The 23,478-nt window shown below is 39.5% G+C and overlaps 1 protein-coding gene across 11 annotated transcripts in view; it reads left to right on the forward strand.

Annotated features, from left to right (window-relative positions):
• The window catches only part of nrxn3a (neurexin 3a), a 735,897-nt gene that overhangs the window by 485,340 nt on the left and 227,079 nt on the right, over positions 1–23,478 (forward strand). For all 11 annotated transcript variants that reach the window (XR_007450902.1, XR_007450903.1, XM_049596227.1 and 8 more), the window contains 2 exons: positions 15,790–15,980; positions 18,780–18,953. Coding sequence is in view for 9 of the 11 variants with exons in the window: in XM_049596227.1 (XP_049452184.1) it covers positions 15,790–15,980; positions 18,780–18,953 (365 nt within the window). In the remaining 2 variants the exon portion in view is untranslated. The remainder of the gene's footprint in view (positions 1–15,789; positions 15,981–18,779; positions 18,954–23,478) is intronic.

Here is a 23,478-nt window from a genome sequence, read left to right on the forward strand (position 1 = left end):
CGTGACTGTGGTAGATGCAGCCAGCTATGGAATATGGACAGTGATACACACACACTCTTCAACAATAATCAGATGAATACCCATATGTCAGTAAATAAATGAGTAGGTAACAGACACTCCCCATAAAACAACCAAAACTCAAAAGGATATGTTTACAGACACAGTAATGTTTTCTTTTTTCCCTCTTAACTCCTCTCCTGCGCCGTGTGGAACTGCAGATCCGGGTCACGGCACCAGTTGTAACCCTTGAAGTCAGCTCCCTCTAGCATGGGTCCAGCTAGGCCCTCAGTCTCCCTATAAAGTCTCTGCGTTGTGTATTTTGTTTTGTTTTTTTGGGTGGTGGAAGACGGAGAGAAGAACCAGGCGAGGAAACACAGGATCTGAGTCGAGCTGTCTTTATCTCAAAGCTTCACCTTTCAGAAAAGGACAAGAAGTTGTCACTTACAATACAAAATATGTCACACTGCAATAGAACATATCCCATGGTCTTTTCCAGTAACCAGTGTTAACATAACCAGCAGTTAACAGATGTGTGCATAAGTGAGTGAGAGTAAAAGAGTATGTGTGTGTGTGAGTGAGCGAGTGACCGTGACTGTGTGTGTTTGAGTGAAAGAGTGAGTGTGGGTGTGTGTGTGTGTGTGTGTGAGTGAAAGAGTGTGGGTGTAAATGCGCGAGTGAGTGTGAGTGTGTGTGTGTCTGCATGTGCGTGAGTGACAGTAAGAGTACATGTGGGTGTAAATGAGCAAGTGAGTGTAACTGTGTCTGTGCATGTGTGAGAGAACAATAATATGAAAAGAACCAGAACGTTTTCCTCGCACAGGAATTGTAACATGTTTCTGGGCCACCACATACATTGGTAATAAACTTAACAAACTCCACAGTTGTCTCTTCCACAAATAACCGCATCACCACATTAATATAGCTCTTAGCTTTCATATTTGTTGAAATGATCCACTGGATAGTGCAAAACAATAACTTTTTCTCCTATCTTTAGAGTGGAGAGACAGTTCACACTGCTTACCTTTCAGAAAAGGACAAGAAGTTGTGACCTAAGATGGCCGCAACCAACAAAGAAGAATAGCTACACAGCACCAAAACAGACCAACAAGATGGCGCCCTCTGGGGGTTCCTTCACCAGTTATTTGAAAATAATGAGGAAACCTCTGTAGGCTCGTTACATTAGTTCACCTCCTTACATATGTATATAAAAAATTCGCCTCCCCTGCCCAAATCAAACCGGAATGCCAAAAAATCAGGGGTCTGCCCCCAGAGGCTGTATCGCCGTCTGCCGGAAGTCAGACGCCGAATACAGCCGATGGGTTCCGAGAATGGGTAGAACAAACACCACTGCACATGAATAATTACATTGCTGGGTTTTTTTTTTTGCAAAGTATTAAAATGGCTGAAAGTGATAGCCAATTAATTAATTCAGTCTCATAACGTATACTTCATAACATATAATTTGGAACTCTGATTCATTAACTCTGATAATTAAAATACTAGGTATTACCAAAATGATTTTGGAGTTCTTGACACAGTAGTTGATAACTCACTCACTCTTGTACAATATTGAACAGACAGCAAGTATGATGCCAAAGATGTGCATTCACAATAAAGCAAGCAAAAGAAAACACAATTTATCCTAACCAATAACTTCATACATATGTGGGTGAGTCCATGAGTGTGGGTGTGTATATGTGTATGCCTGTGTGTGTGTGTGAGAGAGAGAGAGAATCTATCAATCTATATATATATATATATATGTGTGTGTGTGTGTGTGTGTAAATACACACACACACACACACACACACACACACACACAGATAGATAGATAGATAGATAGATAGATAGATAGATAGATAGATAAGATATATAGTTTAATGAGTGTTATTTCACTCTGCCTCCCCACATGTGGTCAGTCAATACAAAAGAAGATGTACTGTATCAGTGGAGACTTTAAGTTCCCTCTCTGCATGTGTAGCTTGGTGTAAAAGCCAAGTTGGAGAATATGTGTGTGACCTAAAGGTGCCTGGTTAGTTGAAGGATGTTTAGTTGCATGCAAGACATTGTCTGTGTGAATCATGAGCTAACTAACATCATCTTAGCCTTCGCAAAGCCAACGACCCAATACCCTGAATACAAAAAGGTCACAACAATAAAAACTTACTAAAAAAAAACATCAAATCACTATGTTACCCATACTTTGACAAAAGGTAGCCTTTACTGTTGTGCTAATGCTATGCCCAGTTGTTTTGTAACCAGTCCAGGAGTGGAGGGAAGTGTTGCTTTGTTGTTAGCTGGCAGTTGTGGATAAGCCTGGCTTAGAAGAATTGTGGTTCCTGTCGCAATCCTGTGTGCTGTATTCCACTGTTGCAGGTCAAAGGAATCTAGTCTCTTTGTCCTTACAGAGTTAACAGCATGGCAATAACTTGGCTTTGTTCTCCTTTGCTTGGAAAGTTAGCTTGCAAACTTTGTGTAAAAATGGACTGTACTTTTCTAGTCTTTAGACTACTGAAAGGTCTTTTACACTACACACACTACTCTCACCCATTCACAGACCGGTGGATGAGGCTACCATGCATGGTGCCACCTGCTACTCAGAAACCATTAACACACACTCAAAATCTGATGGAACAGCCATTGGGGGCAATTTGGGGATCATCCCAAGGATACTCTGACATGCAGGCTGGAGGAGCTTGGGATCGAACCACCTATCTCCACTGTAGTAGATGACTTGCTTTGCTAGCACGCTGGCCATATCAGCTTAACAGGTGATTGTTTCTGCTGCCCCCAAGTGGGCAAAAAAATAAGTTATAGCAGGCTTGTTATTTTTAGTTTCTTGGGTGTTTTTAAGTGCTCTACAGTGGTGAAAGTAACTAAGTATGTTTACTTAAGTACTGTACTTCTATACTTTGGTACTCGGTACTTGTACTTTAGTAGTATTCCCATTTTGTGCTACTGTATTCTTCTACTCCACTACATATCAAAGGGAAATCTTGTACTTTTTACTCCACCACATTTATTTTACAGCTTTATTTAATTTGCAGATATAGATTATTGATATACTGTGGCCGACAATGACAAACACGATGCAAATAGAGAAACGCACTGCATATAAGAAAACAAATGCAAAGGGAAAATGCTGCAAATACAGAAATGTGCTGCATATACAGAAATGCACTGCAAAAATAGAAATGCGCTGCATATGAGAAAACAAATGCAACGGGAAAACGCTGCATATACAGAAACGTGCTGCATGTACTGAAACACGCTGCAAATAAGAAAACAAATGCAAAAAGAAAACACTGCATATTTACTCATACAACGGAAGTGCTCCAGGCCTCTAGGGGCAGTGCTGAGCTTCCACCCAAGAGACAGACAACTGACTGTATCAACATATGGAGCGGACGAGTGAGCGAGAAGAAGAAAGTTATGTTTGGAGAGAAAGTTGGAGCCGGGACAGGCAACACAGAAAGGTACGTATTCTTTTTTATTTTTTTTCTTTCTTGTTTTTCACATGTGGCCCTCATCTTTTACTGTATAATGAAAGTGAAGCTGATTTACATAGCTGACATTAGCGTGCTAGAGACTTTGAGTTATACACGAGTAGTGTATCCGTAGTAGTAATGTTAGCTAACGTTACTGTAACTAACGTTACTTTGCGGGACACCCCAGGTTTCAGTTCGGAGGCCTACTTTTCTGAACATTTTTTAATGTATAATACAGAGGTCATGATTATATTGTAGACTTATTCATTACAGACTTTTAACAGCTCGTATCATAAATAATTTGATATTAGTTTTTGGGTTATAAAATTAAACATTATCTATTAGTGTTTAGAGCTGAACCGCTGTGAAACAATCATGAAATAATGTTTTCTCTGATTTTCCTGCTGTCTATCAGCACTGAGTGCCGCCGCCTCTTCCCATTCACTCTGTACCGCGGACACATCGCTGCACTGATCGAGTCCGAGGAGGAGGACAGAAAAGACACTTTTGCTACTCATAATAAAAACTCCATTGGCTGCAATAATCCAAGATCAGAGGCTCACCGCAATTATAGGAAATATGCACGAGTGGGATAAAAAAAATGAAGGTGAATGTGATTACATCCAGCAAGGACTTCCACCCAACGATGATTATGATGATAATAATACATAACAGCAATGATAATGTTAAATAATATAACACAATACATTCATAAAAATGAAACAAAAGAGCCTAACACAGGAAACAGATTATCATGACATTTATATTAAAATTCTAAAAACAAGGAAAATCAAATCAAATAAATCCACCATAAAAACACTTCCAAGAGGTCTATTAAAGTTTGTTTTTTTAATGAATGTGGTTTTGATATGCTTTACATTTAGTTAAAAGGCAAATTTCAATATTTTGTAAGACAGCCAGGCTGTCATAATTTGTGAATACGCATGGTCTGAGGAAGTTCTAAATTTGTTTGCAGAATGAGACCCAATGTGTATAGGTCCACAAGAAACCGCAGATTGCAGCTGAAGGTCTTCTCTGCAGACTGGATAATGTGCTGCAGCCTGTTCTTGCTGAAAAATGTCTCTTTCTCTTTTTCTCACTTTGTTTGTCAGGGTTAACATGGGACAGCCCCACAGAAGAAGATCTGATTTGGAAGTATTTCCATCAAAAGAAAGAGAAGAAAATGGAAATCAATAAAATGTAACACATCTATATAATCTGTCATTTGACTTTACATGAGTCTACATGGTCACTGGTGTGTGAGCATACCTTCACTGTTTTCTGTTCCTTTTTAGACTTAAGACGTGTCTTTGAAAATAATGTCTTTCTCTCCCTCTCTTTTATTTCCCTAAATTTAAGAAAGGACTCTACATCAGACCTTGCTGCTACAATGAAAATAATTTATATTATATTATATTTATATTTATTCATTACTCCTTTATTAACTCTTTTTTAAAGGGGACTTATCATACATTGCATTGCATTGCATCGCATCATTGATCTTTGCAAGTCCTTTTGAAACACATTTAACATGCTTGTAACTGAATTAGGCAAGCAAGACAGTACCAAGATCCATTTGAGTACAAGGACACAATTTGAACTCTTAAACAGTCTTCTAACTGCTTATTTTTTTCTGCACTACAACTACAGATCTATGTACCTGCACAAGTGCTTGGCCAACCTGATCTCACAGAAATACGTGAAATGACCACGACCTCTTAACACTGCATTCCGTGGTGGCAGCATGTAATGGGTTGAAATTATGTGCCGGTACCACGGAAACAATGCCAATGTAAAGTCATTTAGGATCCTTTTTTGTGGTGGACACACGGATTCCCTGATTCAATAGCTTCATGTTAACCTTGTTTTCAAAAAACACGGAAGTGTCCTTGATAACTCAATAATATGACAGGTTAATGTCAAGGCCATAAAATAAAATAAATGTATTTTGCCAGCTTTTGATAGCATAAGGCTTTAAGAGCATTGTGCTGTGGGCGGATGGGATGCATTCCACTACTGTTTTGTAGCTACTGTCTGCTGTGTGTGGACTTCATTCCATTTCTGATTGCCGTCCATCTGCCGTAACCGAATCCAAATGCCACTAATACATAAATAAGAAGAAAAAAATAAGGCTGAGCACGGAAGAACCAGAGAGGAAACACCATCACATGAAACTGTATGCATCGGGAGGCGGTCACCGCGGCAACCTGGCCACCCTCCACTCCACCAGGGGAGCGTGGACCCCAAGCTAGTGCCACAGAACCAGCGGCCGTCCCCCCCGGTGCACACGCTCCCACTGAGGAAACACTGGAGTTAAGAACTAAACTATGATAAATGGCATAAAATGTTAAGATGCAGGCCTAACATAAAATAAATTTGTTATTAAATAAATTCAAACATATAGCCTACAGTAGATAAAAGTAGAACATGCTAAAAGTAAGAGCAATAATAGGCTAAATAGTATCTAAGCAATAATAAATAGTGTCTAAACAATAATAAATTGTATCTAAGTTGTCTATTAGGCTACCATTCCACTCTGTAAATAAAATTTAAAATTTCAAAATAATTTTAATATTATTTTTGCTTATTTCATTATTGTTATTATTGGTTTACTTTTTAGTAGTATTGTATTCTCTGTGGATGACTCATTTTAGTAACTATCCACAGTACAAAAGAGAAAAAAAAAACAAAGAAACAAATAAAAATCATTTTATACACTGGGCCTTCAAAGTGCTCTCTGAAACTCCACCTGGCATGGCTTGTGTCCAAAAAAATGAAAAAAATCAAAACTTTGTCGTAGAGCTAAACCAAATACATCATTGGAAAGGTCTCAACCTACTCTAAAAACGGCATTTTGGGGATGGCAGGTTTTTTGCGGCTTGTTGTAAAATAGAGTCGTAAAAATCAAATGTCTAGTAAAGCCGAACTAGTAATGACACTGCACCTAGATGAACTATGTTAAGAAAAAGTAAGGATGATGGTTAATTTCGGCTAGGACTGTAGAAACAGTGTTTTTGGGACTGAATATTTGAATAGGCCTATATCAAATATCCAGTACAGCCGAACTATCATGTTATTATTATTATTATTATTATTATTATTATTGGTGAGAAATTATAACAGAGTAATATATTTGCCGTTTTAATATCAAGAACACTTTCGTGTTTTTGTGTGTATAGCTACAGGATGTTGTTGAATCAGGGAATCCGTGTGGACACCACGACAATGGATCCTAATTGACTTTACATTGGCATTGTTTCCGTGGTACCAGCACGTAATTTCAACCCATGACGTGCTGAGGTCATGACCAAGAGGTCATGGTCATTTCATGTATTTCTGTGACATCAGGTTGGCTTGGCTGTGCATTAGGATGTGCACTGGTGGTGGGCATCTCCTCTGGTGGGTTGTTTGCCACATCTTGTAGAAATGTAATGTTTTTGCGGCACACACAACAAAAGCCTGGGGAAGCTGTCACAGTAGATCCACAGAACGGACAGTAATGTTACCTCTGTGGGGGGAAAAAAGAGGAGAGTTTGCAAGGTCGGCGAGGTTATGTCAGAGACAGTGGATAGTTGGGCGGCAGTAGCTCAGTTCACAGGGACTTGGGTTGGGAACCGGAGGGTCGCCTGTTCGAGTCCCCGTCTGGACCAAAATATGGACCGCAGACTGGTGGCTGGAGAGGTGCCAGTTCACCTCCTGGGCACTGCCGAGGTGCCCTTGGGCAAGGCACCGAACCCCCCCACTCTGACATCTCTCCATTTTGTGCATGTATAGGTCCTGTTTGTGCATGTGTGTGTCTTTTGGACCTGTGTGTAATTGACAAGCAAGAGTGAAACATTGAATTTCCCCTCAGGGGGATTAATAAAGTAAATAAACTTAAACTTAACTTAGTTTTCCTAAATATTTAAACAATATTATTATCTGATTACTATCATCTCCCTGTGCTCTCACCGTTATTTACCTGCAATCGAGTTGTCATCTCTTCACAGCTTAAAGGGATAGTTCGACATTTTGGCAAATTCGCTTATTGCCATAATCCCTATAGTCATATGAGTAGGTACATTACCTTTAATTGTCAGTTCCTGCTGTTCTGAGATTGGTGGGGCAGAGCTGCCTGCTGCTCAGTGCACAAAATGGAGGTGAACGGTATAGCCCCCTCTCTCCCTCAAAACTAATCAAATACACCATCAAATGACTCCCAAACGGTCTAGTGGAAAACACATAGCTTCGCATTCCCCACGCTATGAAATAATAATGTATAATTAAGTAACATTACAACACATGAAGCAAATACTCTGAACTGCTTTCTTGACTAAACCAGTGGGCAGAGTGACACAGTACACACCTGAGACAGTGCCGTAGTTATTGCTTACAGCCTTGTATTTGCGGTATCGTCAGCTGGACGCATCAGAAAGTTTGAGAAAAGTTTACAGAGTGTTGTTGTAAATCATGGTTTACACATGGATTGTAAAAGGTTGCGATAACAAGCCGAAGACATGGAGCAGAGTTAAGTTTCGCGTAGTACCAACCAAAAATACGGACAGGATGAAACAATGGCTATTTGTGCTGGACATCGACCCCAACACGCCTGTGGAAACGGTCCGGAAAATGTTTGTTTGCTCCAACCATTTTTAACCGGAGGACTACAGTGAAAGGATGGAGTGTAGAAGCTCAGGAATGGTTCAAATGCTTTTCTTGAAAGATACTGCCATACCATCTGTCGGCGTCACAAAACGAGCAGACGTGGTAAGTGATTGTTGTGTATTTTGCTCAGCAATCTCTCTGCTGTAACGTTACCTCCATTAGCCTACAACCCAAGCATGGTAAATAAGGCTAAAATGCAAATGTTGTGTTTATGTTATGGATAAGTGCTTGCCCAGAGCATATAACGTTAGTGAAGTGGCATTACTTCTCATTGTTGGGAATAAACAGACTGCAAGGGAACATTTTGGGCCCTATTTAGATGGTCTAAAGTGGACGGCGGAGGGTGCATAATCCATGTCGCAAGTGTCATTGCTATTTAGATGCAGACGCAGTTCTCATTTTCACGCCCTGCGCCCTCTTCGTCTAACTAGCAAATGAACTTGCGCTTCTCTGGGTGTGTTGGTCTAAAAATGAGGAGTGGTCAGGCGCAGTCATGGCGCATTGCTAGTTAGATGACGTAAAAAGCAAATGTGCCAGTGACCAACAAAAACCTGGTCTAAAGTCAATGGCGCAGTATTTTGTTGTTAAACAAGTTAGCAATATGTGTCTCTAGGCAGGTGCACAACGCGCATGCACTCTGCTCAGACACACACGGAGCAGCCACACGTATGCAAAAGATAACAAATAAAAATATGATTACAATGTGAAAGGTTATTATTGTGCACATTAAAATATTTATCAGAAACACGTCTTAATGGTCAGTCATTAATCAGAATGATCTAATCGCAGTAATAATGATCATCGTAATCCGGGAGGTCCAAGCTCGCAGTGTCCAAATATACGGAACTGCGAGCAGACTTCCACAGGCTGATGATGCATAGCCTGTAAAATTAACTTGTCTTTCCCATTTGAATTGTGATCATTTTGGCATGTAAATCAGAAAATCAAAGATGTGAAAACATTTGATAAACTTTATTTTGACATAAACACAACAATAACTAGCTTCTGTGAACTAAAAACGAAACGTATAGCCCTACAAGTACAAATGTATATGTAAAAAAAAAGCTTTTAGAACGTAAAACTGAAGATCATCTTGGCAGGAGGAGGAGGAGGAGGAGGATGACCCAGCTCCGCAGCCAGCGCGCAGCCAGACCAGACGGGCCCGGGTGCAGCCAGGGGACCAGTCCTTCCTGCACCTTCAGGCGGGGGGGGGGGGGGGGGTTCAGGATGCTGGAGAGGGAGCTGGGCTCTCTAACCTCCCGGGTTGAAATAAAATAAATTGAATAATTTACAATTTGTTGACAGCATTTCTCTCGTGCGCACGCTCTGTCTTTCTCTCTCACAGTCTCACTCTGTTTCTTTTCTTTTGGCTTTTCTAAGATGACAGATGCTGAACATATACTCCCTATCTGATGCTGTGGCTGTTTGTGGCTGGCTGAGAGGGATGTGAACAGTTAACACAGTTTGCAGCTGTGTTAATCAAATCAGGTTGGGTTTCCATTACGCGTGCAACACGTGCCAAACAGTGCCAATCCCCTTTGATCTGACATCAGATGTGACGGGACAGTCGATATAGAGATACATTTATCGTCTCCTCAGCTGTAAACGTTCACTCTTTCCAGTTGGTAGGTCCAGCATCTAACTAGCTCTCCGCCATGTGCTCCAGTCGTGCCTCTTTTAAAGGGAATAAGACTTGACACTCTGATTGGCTTATTGAATGATACGCCCAAAACACAGTCATGACTAATTCACAGAGTAAGTACAACCGTTTTGGACTCTCCGCCATGGCGCACAGTCTGAAAAAGCGCTGTCTAACTAGCAAGTGACTGGGACACGCCCATGCGCTGCACGCCTGGTGCTTTGCGTTTCAGACCATCTAAATAGGGCCCTTAATGTTGTTGTTCCCCCAGGAGTTGTGGTAATTTATGAGTGTGGAGTTAGCATGTTCTCCCTGTGTTCCGGTGATTATTTTGAGGCGTACTCTCGTCCCATCCCACCCTCAACATATGTAGGCTATGTAACATACAGTCACTGGCCACCTCCACTGGCCACCTCCTAAAATATTAGGAACACTTTTCAATATATTGCACTCCAGTACACCAGCACCAATAATCACCTTTCTGACAATGTCAACAAAAACTGAAAATGTAAAAGCTTTGCTAACGTAATGTGTGGCAGAACTGTTGTATTGGATTGTATTAGATTGCACAGGTGTACCTAATAAAGTGGCCAATAAGCCCAACATTTACACCACCAATCCATGCCTCTCTTCTTCCAAAACCTGTAACTCTTCCTCTGTATATTCTGGCTTCTTCACAACAAACTTGTTGTTTTGATGACGGGAGTAACTGCACTAAACATGCGCTGTTTGAAATCACTCCGCCCAGCAAGTACTGTATGTCTGGAATGTAGTTCCGGCTGTGCATTTGACTTCAAAACAACTCTATCTCGTAATATTACATTATTATTTCATAGCGTGGTGAATGTGTAAGCTACAAGTTGTCCACAAGAGTGTTTGGGAGTCATTTGATGGTGTATTTGATTGGTTTTGAGGGAGAGAGGGGGCTGTACCGTTCACCTCCATTTTGTGCTCCGAGCAGCAGGCAGCTCTGCCCCACCGATCTCAAAACAACAGGCACTGATAATTAAAGGTAATGTACCTACTCATATGACTATTGGGATTCGCAATAGGCGAATTTGCCAAAATGTCAAACTATCCCTTTATCTTCATTTTGCCCTCTGCACCTCTGCCTGTTATATTGCTTTTTACACACCTTCTCTGCTCTCCCTTTCACCTCTCTCCACCTTCTTCTTATTCAAAAGCCCATCACTGATCAATAAAGTATAGAATCATATGTGGAGACGAGGTCGAAAATAAACGTTAAATGCAATTAAATCCCTGGGGTGTCCCAGAAAGTAACGTTAGTTACAGTAACGTTAGCTAACATTACTACTACGGATACACTACTCGTCTCTAGTACGCTAATGTCAGCTGTGTAAATCAGCTTCACTTTCATTATAGAATAAAAGATGAGGGCCACATGTGAAAAACAAGAAAGAAAGAAAAATAAAAAAGAATACGTACCTTTCTGTGTTGCCTGTCCCGGCTCCAACTTTTCTCCAAACATAACTTTCTTCTTCTCGCTCACTCGTCTGTCTCTCGGGTGGAAGCTCAGCTCTGCCCCTAAAGGTCTGGAGTACTTCCATTGTATGAGTAAATATGCAGCGTTTTCTTTTTGCATTTGTTTTCTTATTTGGAGCGCTTTTCAGTATATGCAGCACGTTTCTGTATATATGCAGCGTTTTCGCGTTGCATTTGTTTTCTCATATGCAGTGCATTTCTCTATTTGCGGTGCATTTTTCTGTATATGCAGCACGTTTCTGTATTTGTAGCATTTTCCCTTTGCATTTGTTTTCTTATATGCAGTGCGTTTCTCTATTTGCAGCGCGTTTCAGTATATGCAGCACGTTTCTGTATATGCAGCGTTTTCCCGTTGCATTTGTTTTCTCATATGCAGCGCGTTTCTGTATATGCAGCATGTTTCTGTATTTGCAGCATTTTCCCTTTGCATTTGTTTTCTTATATGCAGTGCGTTTCTCTATTTGCAGTGCGTTTCTCTATTTGCATCACGTTTGTTCTTGTCGGCCACCGTATTGATACAAAATATCAACTTATAAATTAAGTTGCTTAATACCCAGGAGTATATAAAGTAAATAAAATGAGCTCCAGCTTTACCACTGGCAACATTAAAGTAACAAACACAATCCAATGATATATTGTCCTCAAATGGGCCATTCTAATGAGTACTTTTTCTTTTGTTACTTTGAGGAAATTTTGATGCTAACACTTTTGTACTTTTACTTGAATAAGATTTAGAATGGTAGACTTTTACTTGTGAATGATTACAGCACCAAAGTGCAATACATTTCAAAGTGAGGGATGCAGTTTTATTCACAAATCTGTCCTCCTGCTGTCAAATGGCTGCATGGACAGAGTAGATAAAAACTGACTTTAATTATTCAAGTAATGGTTAACTTTTTAACCATTGAGTTTGGTTAATGCCAACCTAAATGTATTCTCTGGTTGCAGAGTGATGTGGTTACTTGCATTTTAATTATTTAATTTGCACTTGTTGAGGACAGTGGTTCTCAAATGGGGTACATGTAACCCTTGGGGTACATGAAGGCACTCCAGGGGGTATGTGAGATTTTAGAAAACATATTTAAAATTAGCATCCACTGAAAAATCCTTAAAAAATAGTTATTAAAAAATATTCAATAAAATATAAGTGTATGTTCATAAACTGAATTTTATATTCAGTAGGCTATTCACTTTCATTATCCTAAAAACCCTGAGTCTCCCCCATACCAGGATGGTTTGGCCCAACCTGGGACACACCATCTGTCGTCACTTGTGAATCACTCAAACATTATTCAATGCGTTTACATGGACAGTTTAATTCCCTTTTCATTCGGAATGAAAGTTCATTCCTATTAAAAGTGATCTTGTCAACACCTAATTCGGAATGAAAATGGCCAATTAGATTGAAAATTCATTCCGATGTAAGGGGCTGGAGTATTTTGTTTCTAATTCCGAATGAAAGAATTTCTTGCACTTATATACACTCATTCCTCTTTAAGTTCATTCCGGTCTTTCTGCGCGTGCTCGTTTCCTTGCCTTTCTTGCGCAATGACGTATATAGCGTGCGCAACAAGATGGCAGCTTCTACAACCAAGAGATGGTGCGGAGCAGTCTTCTGTCTCCCTTCTTCGACCTTCTACCTCCCTTCTCCTCCTCAACAGAGGAAGCATTAGCAGAACAAGGTTGTTGTTGTACTGCTGCTTCAAGAATATAAGCAAAACAAGCCCAAAAAGGGCACTAAGAATGGTGTCGTCAAGCATCTTGTTATCCGGAATGAGAACTAAAGTGTTTTCTTCTGGTAAACGTAAACACGTAACATCTGCCCTGCCCCATATCCAGTCAGAAATCTTCCCTGCCCCAAACCTTGCGCAGACCTGAATAAAGGTGATTAAAAGGCGTGTAAACCCTAATTTGGAATGAATATTTCCCATGTAAACTACCCGGACAAACTTTGATTCTGAATGATTTCATTCAGATTTATTTCATTCTGAATGAGAAGCCATCATGTAACCACACCCAGTGGAGTCAGGAAAGCCTCCATGACATCAGCCAAAGCACTGGTGGGAAAACTTAGCGACTCTTTTTCATTCCAGCTGGATGAATCCACAGATGTCAGTGGAAATGTACAACTTGTTGCTTTTGTGAGATACATACTGACAACATTTATGAACACATATTATTATGCAAAACTTTGGAGGGGAAAACAACAGCAGAGGACATTTTTGATGTTGTTAACACCTTCTCCTGTGAAAACGGCATGAACTGGAAATCCTGCAGCCACATCTGCATGGACGCAGCAGCATTAATGATGGGCAGCGCGAGAGGACGCATTAAAAAAGAAAACCCCGACATGAAGTGGACTCACTGTGTCATACACAGGGAAGCATTGGTGTCCAAGAAAATAAGCCCTATGTAACATGACGTTTTGAATGACAGCATCAAAGTGATCAACCTCATAAAGTCAAGGCCACTTAATGCATGCCTGTTTCACCGCCTCTGTGAAAACATGGGAGCTGAACACACACGACTCCTGCTGCACACAGAAATGCACTGACTCTCTCGAGGGAGAATACTCAACCGGCTGTTGGAATAACGATCTGAAGTACACACCTTTCTGATTGAGCATCTCCCCATGCCACGTTATTCCAGGACACAGACTGGCGTGCAAAGCTGTGCTATCTGGCAGATAAATTCAGCAAACTGAACTAACTGAATATGTCTCTGCAGGGCAAGGACACCAGCATTTTAAACCTGTTTGACAAGGTGGGTGGCTTCCTGAAGAAAGCAGAGCTGTGGAGAAGGGCCTCTGCGCAGGGGGATTCCACCAGCTTTCCTCAGGTGGATGATTTTCTCTCCAGTGAGGACGTGGAGAGAGCTTCAGTCAAGTCGGTCATAGTGGAACATTTGAACAGGATTTTCATTCCTACTTTCCTGACATGGAGGAGAAATCTGCACAGCTGGATTGGGTGAGAAACCCATTTCTCTTGTCCGAAGCAAGTGGAAACAAGCTGAAGCAAGCTACCTGTCAGTTATCAGGAAAAACTCCTAGAAGTGTCATCTGACTGTGGCCTTCAGATGAAGTTTGCCACATCCACACTCACACAGTTTTGGGTGTGTGTGAAGCAGGAGCACCCTAACCTGGGATAGAAAGCTTTGGAGCAGCTACTACCCTTTGCCTCCACACATTTATGTGGGCGTCCTTCTCTGCATTGACTGTGATCAAATAAAGCAAAAAAATAGACTGTGCCTGGAGAAGAGCTTGATCACAGCAGTTGCTTCCCTGCCACCAAGACTGACAAAGATCCTCAGTGAAGCACAAGCACAAATTTCTCACTGAAATGTAAATGCAAAAGCACTCAATTCAATGCAACAATGCAATCTTCAGTGTTGACAGTTTGTAAATTTAAGATCAGTCTTCTTTTTATCCTTAAAGAAGATATTTAAGATGATAGATATTTTTATTTTTAATTTTGAGTGAATTTTTAACTTAAAATCAAGTTAATATTTCTTTTTGAGTTTTGAGAAGAAGTGTTGATTTAGCTATAATTAAGTTCATGAGTTCAGTTTGAGAACAGATCTTTATTATGATCCCAAAAGAGGGCACTTAATAATTAATAATATAATAATCATTATAATAATAATTATTTCTTTTTTTAATGAGTATTTAGTTATTTTTATATCTTTTTATTTCCAAATAGTTCAAGAGAGACCACTACAAATAAGCAATGTTATCCCCATTGAGTTGTAAATGTTTTATTGATGTTTTTTCAATGTTTGAAATTTGAAAGCGCCTAGTTACAAAGTTTAATAAAACAGACACTGATCGCACTGTACTGTGTATTACATCTTTTTTTCCAACCAAAAATGCTTTGCGCTGGCTATTGAGTACTTGGCTGAAAAAATATTTCACAGGGTGTACATCACTGAAAAAAGGTTGAGAACCACTGGTCTAGGAAATGAATCATGGTCAGACCTGATTCATCAGAGTCTATTGACAGGGCAACATTTCATACATACTTTTTAACAGAATACTTCTTCCTAAATGGTTAAAGTTAACCCATATTTGCGCCTATTCTTCCACCTTTGCGCCATACATGCCATGCTGGGCAAAAAAGAAAAAAAAAAAAGAAAAAATTAGGAAGCCAGAGAAATACCAAGTTGTCACATTGCTGTGCTGCTCTTTGCACTGTTATGAAGATAAGGCTTTAACTATCATAATCTAAGGAATATACTAACGATTATTATTTGAATATCTGTTATTAAAGCTGTCAAATCAAAACAAGTGAGTTTTGAGAAATAATTTCAGCATTGTTGGATGGCAAACATTTTTAGAGAATTCCACCTGCAGGGAATGACAAGTGCTACAAAGTCATCAAAAACTGACTGTAGTTGCGCAAATAATCAGTTTGTCTGCAGTGACTTAATGACAATTCTTATCAAGTGTGTTAGTCATTAAAAAAAATCACTTGCCTTTTAGTTTAGGGCTGCTGAAGCTATATCTCTTTTCTCTTGCAGATACATCCACTATGTTTTTGACCTTGGAAATGGGCCAAACCTCATCAAGGGCAAAAGTGACAGGGCACTGAATGACAACCAGTGGCACAATGTAGCCATCACACGAGACAACAGCAACACCCACACACTGAAAATAGACACTACAGCCACAAGCCAGAGTATCAATGGGGCCAAGAACCTGGACCTGAAAGGTATGCAAAAGACCTGACACCTCTGATACATACACATAGTAATTTAGAACTACTAAAATATTTGCAATGACTTTCACTGTACATTAAATTGTGTCTTTTTATGGCATGGGTTATGCTTTCTATTTTTCCAATTCTTGTTACGTATTTACTATGGTTGATTTCAGTGTATTTTTAACAGTAACAAGTCATTTTAGCATGTTACTAATATGATTTGTACAATGTAGGTAGCACATAACCACCTGAAATTACGTGTTTTAATTTTTTTATTCATCTACATAACCACTTCTGCCAGTGTTCCAACAGAGAAAATATCCCCTTAAGATTTTTGTGTCTTGTTGGTGATTATAGGCTACAGTATCTCACATAAGTGAGTATACCCCTCCCATTTTTGCAAATATTTCATTATATCTTTTCATGGGACAGCACTAGAGAAATGACACTTTGATATAACTTAAAGTAGTCAGTGTACAGCTTGTATAGTAGTACAGTAGTATAGATTTACCTTCCTCTGAAAATTACTCAAAACACAGCCATCAACATCTAAACAGCTGGCAACATAAGTGAGTACACCCCACAGTGAACATGTCCAAATTGTGCCTAAAGTGTCAATATTTTGTGTGCCAACCATTATTATCTAGCACTGCCTTAACCCTTTTGGGCATGGAATTCACCAGAGCTCACAGGTTGCTTCAGGAATCCTCTCCCACTCCTCCATGACAACATCATGGAGCAGATGGATGTGAAGACACCTTGCGCTACCCCACCTTCAGCTTGAGGATGGCCCACAGGTGCACAGGTGAGTTAGAAGGCTGGATACATACTTGGCCAGTCCATCACCTTCACCTTCAGCTTCCTCATCAAAGCAGTTGTCATCTTCTAGGTGTGTTTTGGGTCATTACCATGTTGGAAAACTGCATTGCTGCTCAGTTTCCGAAGAGGGGCGATCATGCTCTGCTTGGAATTCATGTTTCACTAAATGAACCAAGCTCCCCAGAGCCGGCAGCACTCATGCTGCTTACAGTCAAGTATAGTGGTGGCAGCATCATGGTTTGGGGCTGCATGAGTGCTGCTGGCTCTGGGGAGCTCGGTTCATTTAGTGAAACATGAATTTCAAGCAGAGCATGATCGCCCCTCTTCAGAAACTGGGCTGCAAGTTTTCATTATCAAGTTTTCCAACATGATAATGACCCAAAACACACCTAGAAGACGACAACTGCCTTGCTGAGGAAGCTGAAGGTGAAGGTGGTGGACTTGCCAAGTATGTATCCAGCCCTAAACTCACCTGTGCACCTGTGGGCCATCCTCAAGCTGAAGGTGGGGTAGCGCAAGATGTCTTCACATCCATCTGCTCCATGATGTCATCATGGAGGAGTGGGAGAGGATTCCTGAAGCAACCTGTGAGCTCTGGTGAATTCCATGCCCAAAAGGGTTAAGGCAGTGCTAGATAATAATGGTTGGCACAGTACTCACTTATGTGTGATACTGTACATCATTGAAGGCTGCTGGTGATTGGCACATCTGAGTATGCTGTCAAATGTGCGTTAGCATGTTTAGTGTGTTTCCTTTCATATACCTACAATGTTTACAGCATAACCTGTTCTGCTTCTGTGACAAAAGGCTGCTTGAAAGCAGTGGTGATTAAGAGTGTGGGTTAGCATGTTGGATGTGTTTCCATTCACATCCCCAGAAACATTGGAGCAATGTTGAAACTTGTCTTGTAGTATGAGACAAGGACAGTGTGTTGGTGTTTCATTTGCACCTATGCGTTTGGTTTCCTAACCTCAACATTTGTCTTTTGTGTTATGGTACCCATTATGAGGCAGGCTGTGAAAAAAAATGTTTATGTTTTTTGTTAAAAAATGTATCCATAAAAAGTAACCATACACTTTTGGGTATGTTATCGTTAAGCAATACTGTACCATCATGTTAAGAAATGAAAAAAGACAGTGATTATTTAATTTAATACAATATTTGTGTAAACATTTCAAGCCTTTAAAATTAAAATTCATGCCATTTGATTTTAAAATAAAAAAGAAAACTTTTCAAAAGTTGATATGTCTGAACATTACCCTCAGACAACATTGTACCAATTTTGAACAACGCAAAGGCATGAATGACTTAAAGAGTGGAAGCATATTTCAGCAAACTTAACATTAACAATATATCAGACCAAACTATCATAATCTGCTTCAAAACAAGATGAGCTATATTTCAATGTTTGGTTGTTTGTTTTATATTCAAATGCCTGTTTTCAGTGTCCTGGTGTGTGTCATTCCTGATGTACTATATGTTGCCACCATTTGTTGTGATTGAACTACAGTAAACTTGAGCTTTGTGTCCTTTGACTACCTACTATAAACAACATGACCCTCTTCCATTTTGTAATGCCTGATTGTACCTCTGAGGTTATTTTGGTAAAAGTAATGCAAAACTAGTGTAATAAGTAATGCATTATTCTGCATAGACAGCCATATTGTAAACATACTACTTTCCAAACAAAAGTAACACATACTATGTAATGGAAGTAACTTGCATGACACTGGTTAGCAATACTGAAATGTAACACCATGTCACTACAAAAAAAATGTGTCCAGGGGATTGCTGCTGTGTAGTGAAGTATAATATGTAATGTATAATTTACTTCATAAAATACCTCTCAATTTAATTTAGCCACACAAATGAAAATGGCGCAGATCATTAACAAACTAATATATAAAGACAGAATTTATATATAGACATATTTGAGATACAATTCTGTTGTTCTTCTCCCACAGTATCTCTATGTGTTCTACGCTCCAGGTGATCTATTCATTGCAGGACTGGGTCCAGGCATGTATGGCAACCTTCCTAAACTGGTGGCTTCCAGGGAGGGCTTCCAGGGCTGTTTGGCATCAGTAGACCTCAACGGTCGCCTACCGGATCTCCTCAATGATGCCTTGTTTCGCAGCGGGCAGATTGAGCGTGGATGCGAAGGTACACCTTCCCTGAAATCTGAGCCTGATTTAGACTACTATAACACAAACTTCAACTCCAACTCCAGCTCCAGCAGCCCTTTCTTTCTGCTCAATGCAAACAGTAGCTCCACAGCCCTGCATCCATATGGAAGCCTCTCCATTCTATTAACTGTACTTGTTGCCTCACTTGCCCGCAGCTAGAGTCAGGCCAAACATCAAACTCCTCCTCAGCTACACCACCACATTACCGGCCACATTGGTTGCCCACTGACAGTGACGTTGGGCTCACTATCAGAGCAGTTTTTGTCAGTGCAGTGACATAAACTACAGTCAGTTGCTCCATTTTTTCCTATGTTTTGTCATTTTCTTTCTAAATTCTGTGAATGTTTGGAGTCTAAATCACTATTGTCATATGAGAAGGTTCTACAGAGTTTCTTACAAGTGGCTGGTTCATGTGTGTTCGTACAAAAACAATGTATTAACTTGATAGTATGAGGATACATTCACATACAGGACAAGCTCCAGTTTCTTCAAAATTAAAAAGAAAACACTGCAAATTCTAATATCTATTACATATGTAACTGACTCTTTACTAAGCCTCACCCCACTTCTTTATTATTGCAATGCTAGTCAAACTTTCCATTCTAACACTATGAATTTCACAATGATAACAGTTGGTGCTGATGAATCACCTGAAGTTTGGTGTAATTTTACAAACAGCAGATCCTTGGCTTCAGACCGAAGTAGGCAAGGCAAGTTTATTATAAAGCACATTTCAGCAACAAGGCAATTCAGAGTGTTGACATGAAACACCAAAAGAAAAGACAAAAGCAGCTCCTCACTTTCAGTTTGCAACTGGTGATTTTAATTTAACGGCAATTTTCATTGGCAGATTTTATTAGCTTGATATAACTAAATAACATTAACTCTGTGTGTTGGTTGATAATTAAGTCTCAGAAAGATGCATTTGACAGCTGTGTACATAATATCATGTTAACCAAGTGCTATAATGATGCACAAAAAATTCTAAAAGGTCTACTATACAGGATTACGTGGCATCTAGCAGTGAGGTTGCAGACAGCAACCAACTGAAACCTCTGCTGTGTGCCAAGTGTGTAGGAGAACTGTGGTCACCAAAGCGAAAACGTTTTGTCCCCCCACTTTCTGCGCACACAGGAAAGCAACATGGAATTAACGATCGTAAACCACACAGTGCTGCCAGATCACAGTCAAATGCACCCTGCCGAGTGTGTAATCCCGGTAATTCTGTGGTTATGCTACCTGTGGTGCACTTGAACACAGACTGGGAATTGGAAAGAACACATTATTATAGTTAGGTATATTAAAAGCTGTGACAATCATGGCTTATTACATTCATCACTTTCATCCCATTTAATCACAGAGCTCTCTCTGTCATTATGCAGTGACAGTTTGAAAACTTTGCAGAGAGTTGTCCTGAGACAAAACTTTTTGTTGTCTGGGACATGGGATGGGAATTATTTTAAAACTTTAGTTAGAACACTCTCCACCACATTATGTTTCTCATCGCAGCCACATAGCTACCTCTATCATAATGAAAAAGTGGAACTCCAGGTAAAACTGTTTTCAATGTGCCCCATCTCTAACACACCCAATAATATGTGCAGAAGAAATTGTGTAAAATAATTCATCAAACATGATAATGCTGGTTGCACAAAATGTAAGCAGCGGTTCTGCCACGTGTAATTGCAGTTCAACAGTTCACAGTCAGTTTATAGTGCTAAGATGCACCAGAGAGCACAAATGTGGATATTTATTTACCCCAAACCCTCCAACAAGATGGCGGACTCCATGGAAAGGGATCTGCTCTGTTTGTAGCTATGAACAACTCATTCTAACTTTTTTTTTTTTTTGGTTATTTATTTTCCTAGCAGTATAGTTCACACAAACCAAAATATTAGCCAAAGCTATGGCTCATCTTGAGCACATCTACAGTAATCTTTATCTTGATAAGGGGGCTCCCACATCAGTAATTTATTTATAGTGTGCTCCCTGACATGATTTATGCAACCCTCCTCATGGATATAGTGCCTTAATTCAAGGTCCCTCTTTGACCACGACCAGAAGAGACACATCAACACATCATTTTTTTTATGTGTCAATGCGGAAAAAAAAATGCATTCTCATGACCAAACTCTACTAACACGCATTTTAATGTTGTCTAAACCTGAAAAAGAGTATAAATTTAGATGTGCAGTATGACATCACAGCAGCATTGGAAATCTGTATCAGGCTATACCCAGATTGCAGTCCATACAGTTGGTTCACAAAACTTGCTGAAGGTTTAATTTGTTTTGTGTTGATTTCAAATTGTTCATGCACATTGTACATAACTACATACCATTGGGCTGTTGAAACATTTTGCACGAGCAAGCAAATGTCACTGTGGACAAAATGTTTCCACATTCCTGTGCAAGTCGTGCATTCTTTTGCAGTTGTTTTTGATCATCCTCTTAAGGTTGTGGGCTTCCACAACCTGTTGCATGGAAATCATTCTGTCCAGCTGTTTATACTTATGCCTTCCATATCATTGAGATGGCCATTAAGTGTACTGTATGTTGCTGTTTTTTATTAGCATTACCCTTCAGAGCTCCATGTTAGACAAATACATGTTACTGTTTCTTTTTGAGCAAAGCAGACAATAAGGCTGTGTACTGTATGTCCTCTTCACTGTGACATGTGAATGGGATTTTATACAATGCTTGTCACTGTACTGTATGTACTGCAAAAAAAGTAATGGTTAACTAATTTCTTTTAAAAATAAAATGTCATCAATCACAGTTTGCTGGTCTTGTCCATAGTATTCTGTCCCATTTTATGTTTGCTTGATTTCTTTCTTTATTTTTGCTAATGTAGTCATTTAAGCTGTATTGCCATGTACTGCCTGCTTTTCATAACAAGCTTTCATCACATAAAATTAATTTGTGTTTCTTCAGCCATTGAGCGCTTACCAAAGCCCATTAATGATTATTAGGTTGGTTATACATTGTACTGTCACTAGATGGCAATACTGCACTGTGGCAAACATTTAACAGAACTGTTATCAGTAGAACATGAATTAGCCTGTCACTGTTACATCATACATTAAATCCTGAAGCAGATCTGCGGATCAGCTGCAGGACATTCCTGCCTTGTAAGTCACTGTAAGTTCCAAAACTACACCCCCTCCTCATCATCCGTTTACTTGGTCTTGAACAGCTCCTTTAGCAGAGCAGCTTGCAACAGTTTACAAGGTAAGCCTCCATCCAACACACTGACCTGATTAGAATTAGATGAGTTGATGCACACTGAGGATTTTTGTACACTTAAAAAGGTATATTGGGAAAATGAACAGTAGAAGCAGAGTCTAGATTTCAGACACAACTTCAACTAATTTCTGGGTGTGTGGAGAAAGGAAGAAATCTGGAGGGGAAAAACTTTAGCAACACATATAGTTTGTGTATATTCAATATTCAGTGCATTATGGTTAGACCAACAAGTTTCAGGTTATGGTCTTCATCTGGGTCATCATACAACACAGTACAACAACATTTAAATAGCCTAGATGTGGAGCAGAGAAAAACATTTAATGATATACCAATCATATCCACCCATATATCAACTAATGGAGCACATATATGATGGGCATATTTCACAACTATTGGAGAGATGAGGTGAGTGCCCCATGAAGAACCTGGGTAAACCATATATTGTACTTTGACAACAGAACGTTTTTCACACTAAATAGGCTAATTTTGGGTTAAGAACTCCTCTGTACAGGTCTGAGTGCTGACCCTTAGATGCTCTTCTCTTATTCTTCTTAAACTACTGCAGTGCTTTAATAAGGAAATAGCTCATAAGACCAAAGCAATGTGCATGGTTAGACATAAGTAGCAATGAGGGAAAATAGATTTTGATGGGAGGATGGAACAAACAAGCACCAGCTCTTAACACATTAATCTGTGTAGATGTAATGCAAAATGTTATGATGACGTCTTATAGAGAATCAGTTTAACCCTTTGAAACCTGAGCAAATTGGCTTTATTTGTTTTAAAAACATGGGAAAACGGCTGCCCTAGAAAAACTACAGAACTCTACTTGTCTTAACCGCTTGAATGCAAAATAATTATGTGCATTTTTCCCCCTCTTTCTTACCTTTTGACAGTCAGTACTTGTATAGGTAGCGTTTCTGATTATTTGAAAAGTACTCACCGTATTGCCCTGTCGTAGCAGTTGTTAAGATGATGCCTTACTATGAATGTTCTATTTTGTACCTTACTTGTTTTCTGTTGTTGTTTTTGATGTAAAATTTGTAGTATATTAAAAATCCAAGAAACACACTTGTTATAAAAAAAAAACATGGGAAGAAGGCAATACTCAATGAAAGAAGAAATGACTCAAAAACTTAGCAAGAAATTAGTAAAAAGGAGATAATTCAAAATAATAATAATAATAATAATGATTTTAAATATAGTTTTTCTAAGCTTTTTTCTTTCTTTTTTTTCTAGTGTTTTTTGAAAAATAAT

Source organism: Epinephelus fuscoguttatus, linkage group LG14 (genome assembly GCF_011397635.1).
Source record: "Epinephelus fuscoguttatus linkage group LG14, E.fuscoguttatus.final_Chr_v1".
NCBI classification, from domain to species: Eukaryota; Metazoa; Chordata; class Actinopteri; order Perciformes; family Serranidae; genus Epinephelus; species Epinephelus fuscoguttatus.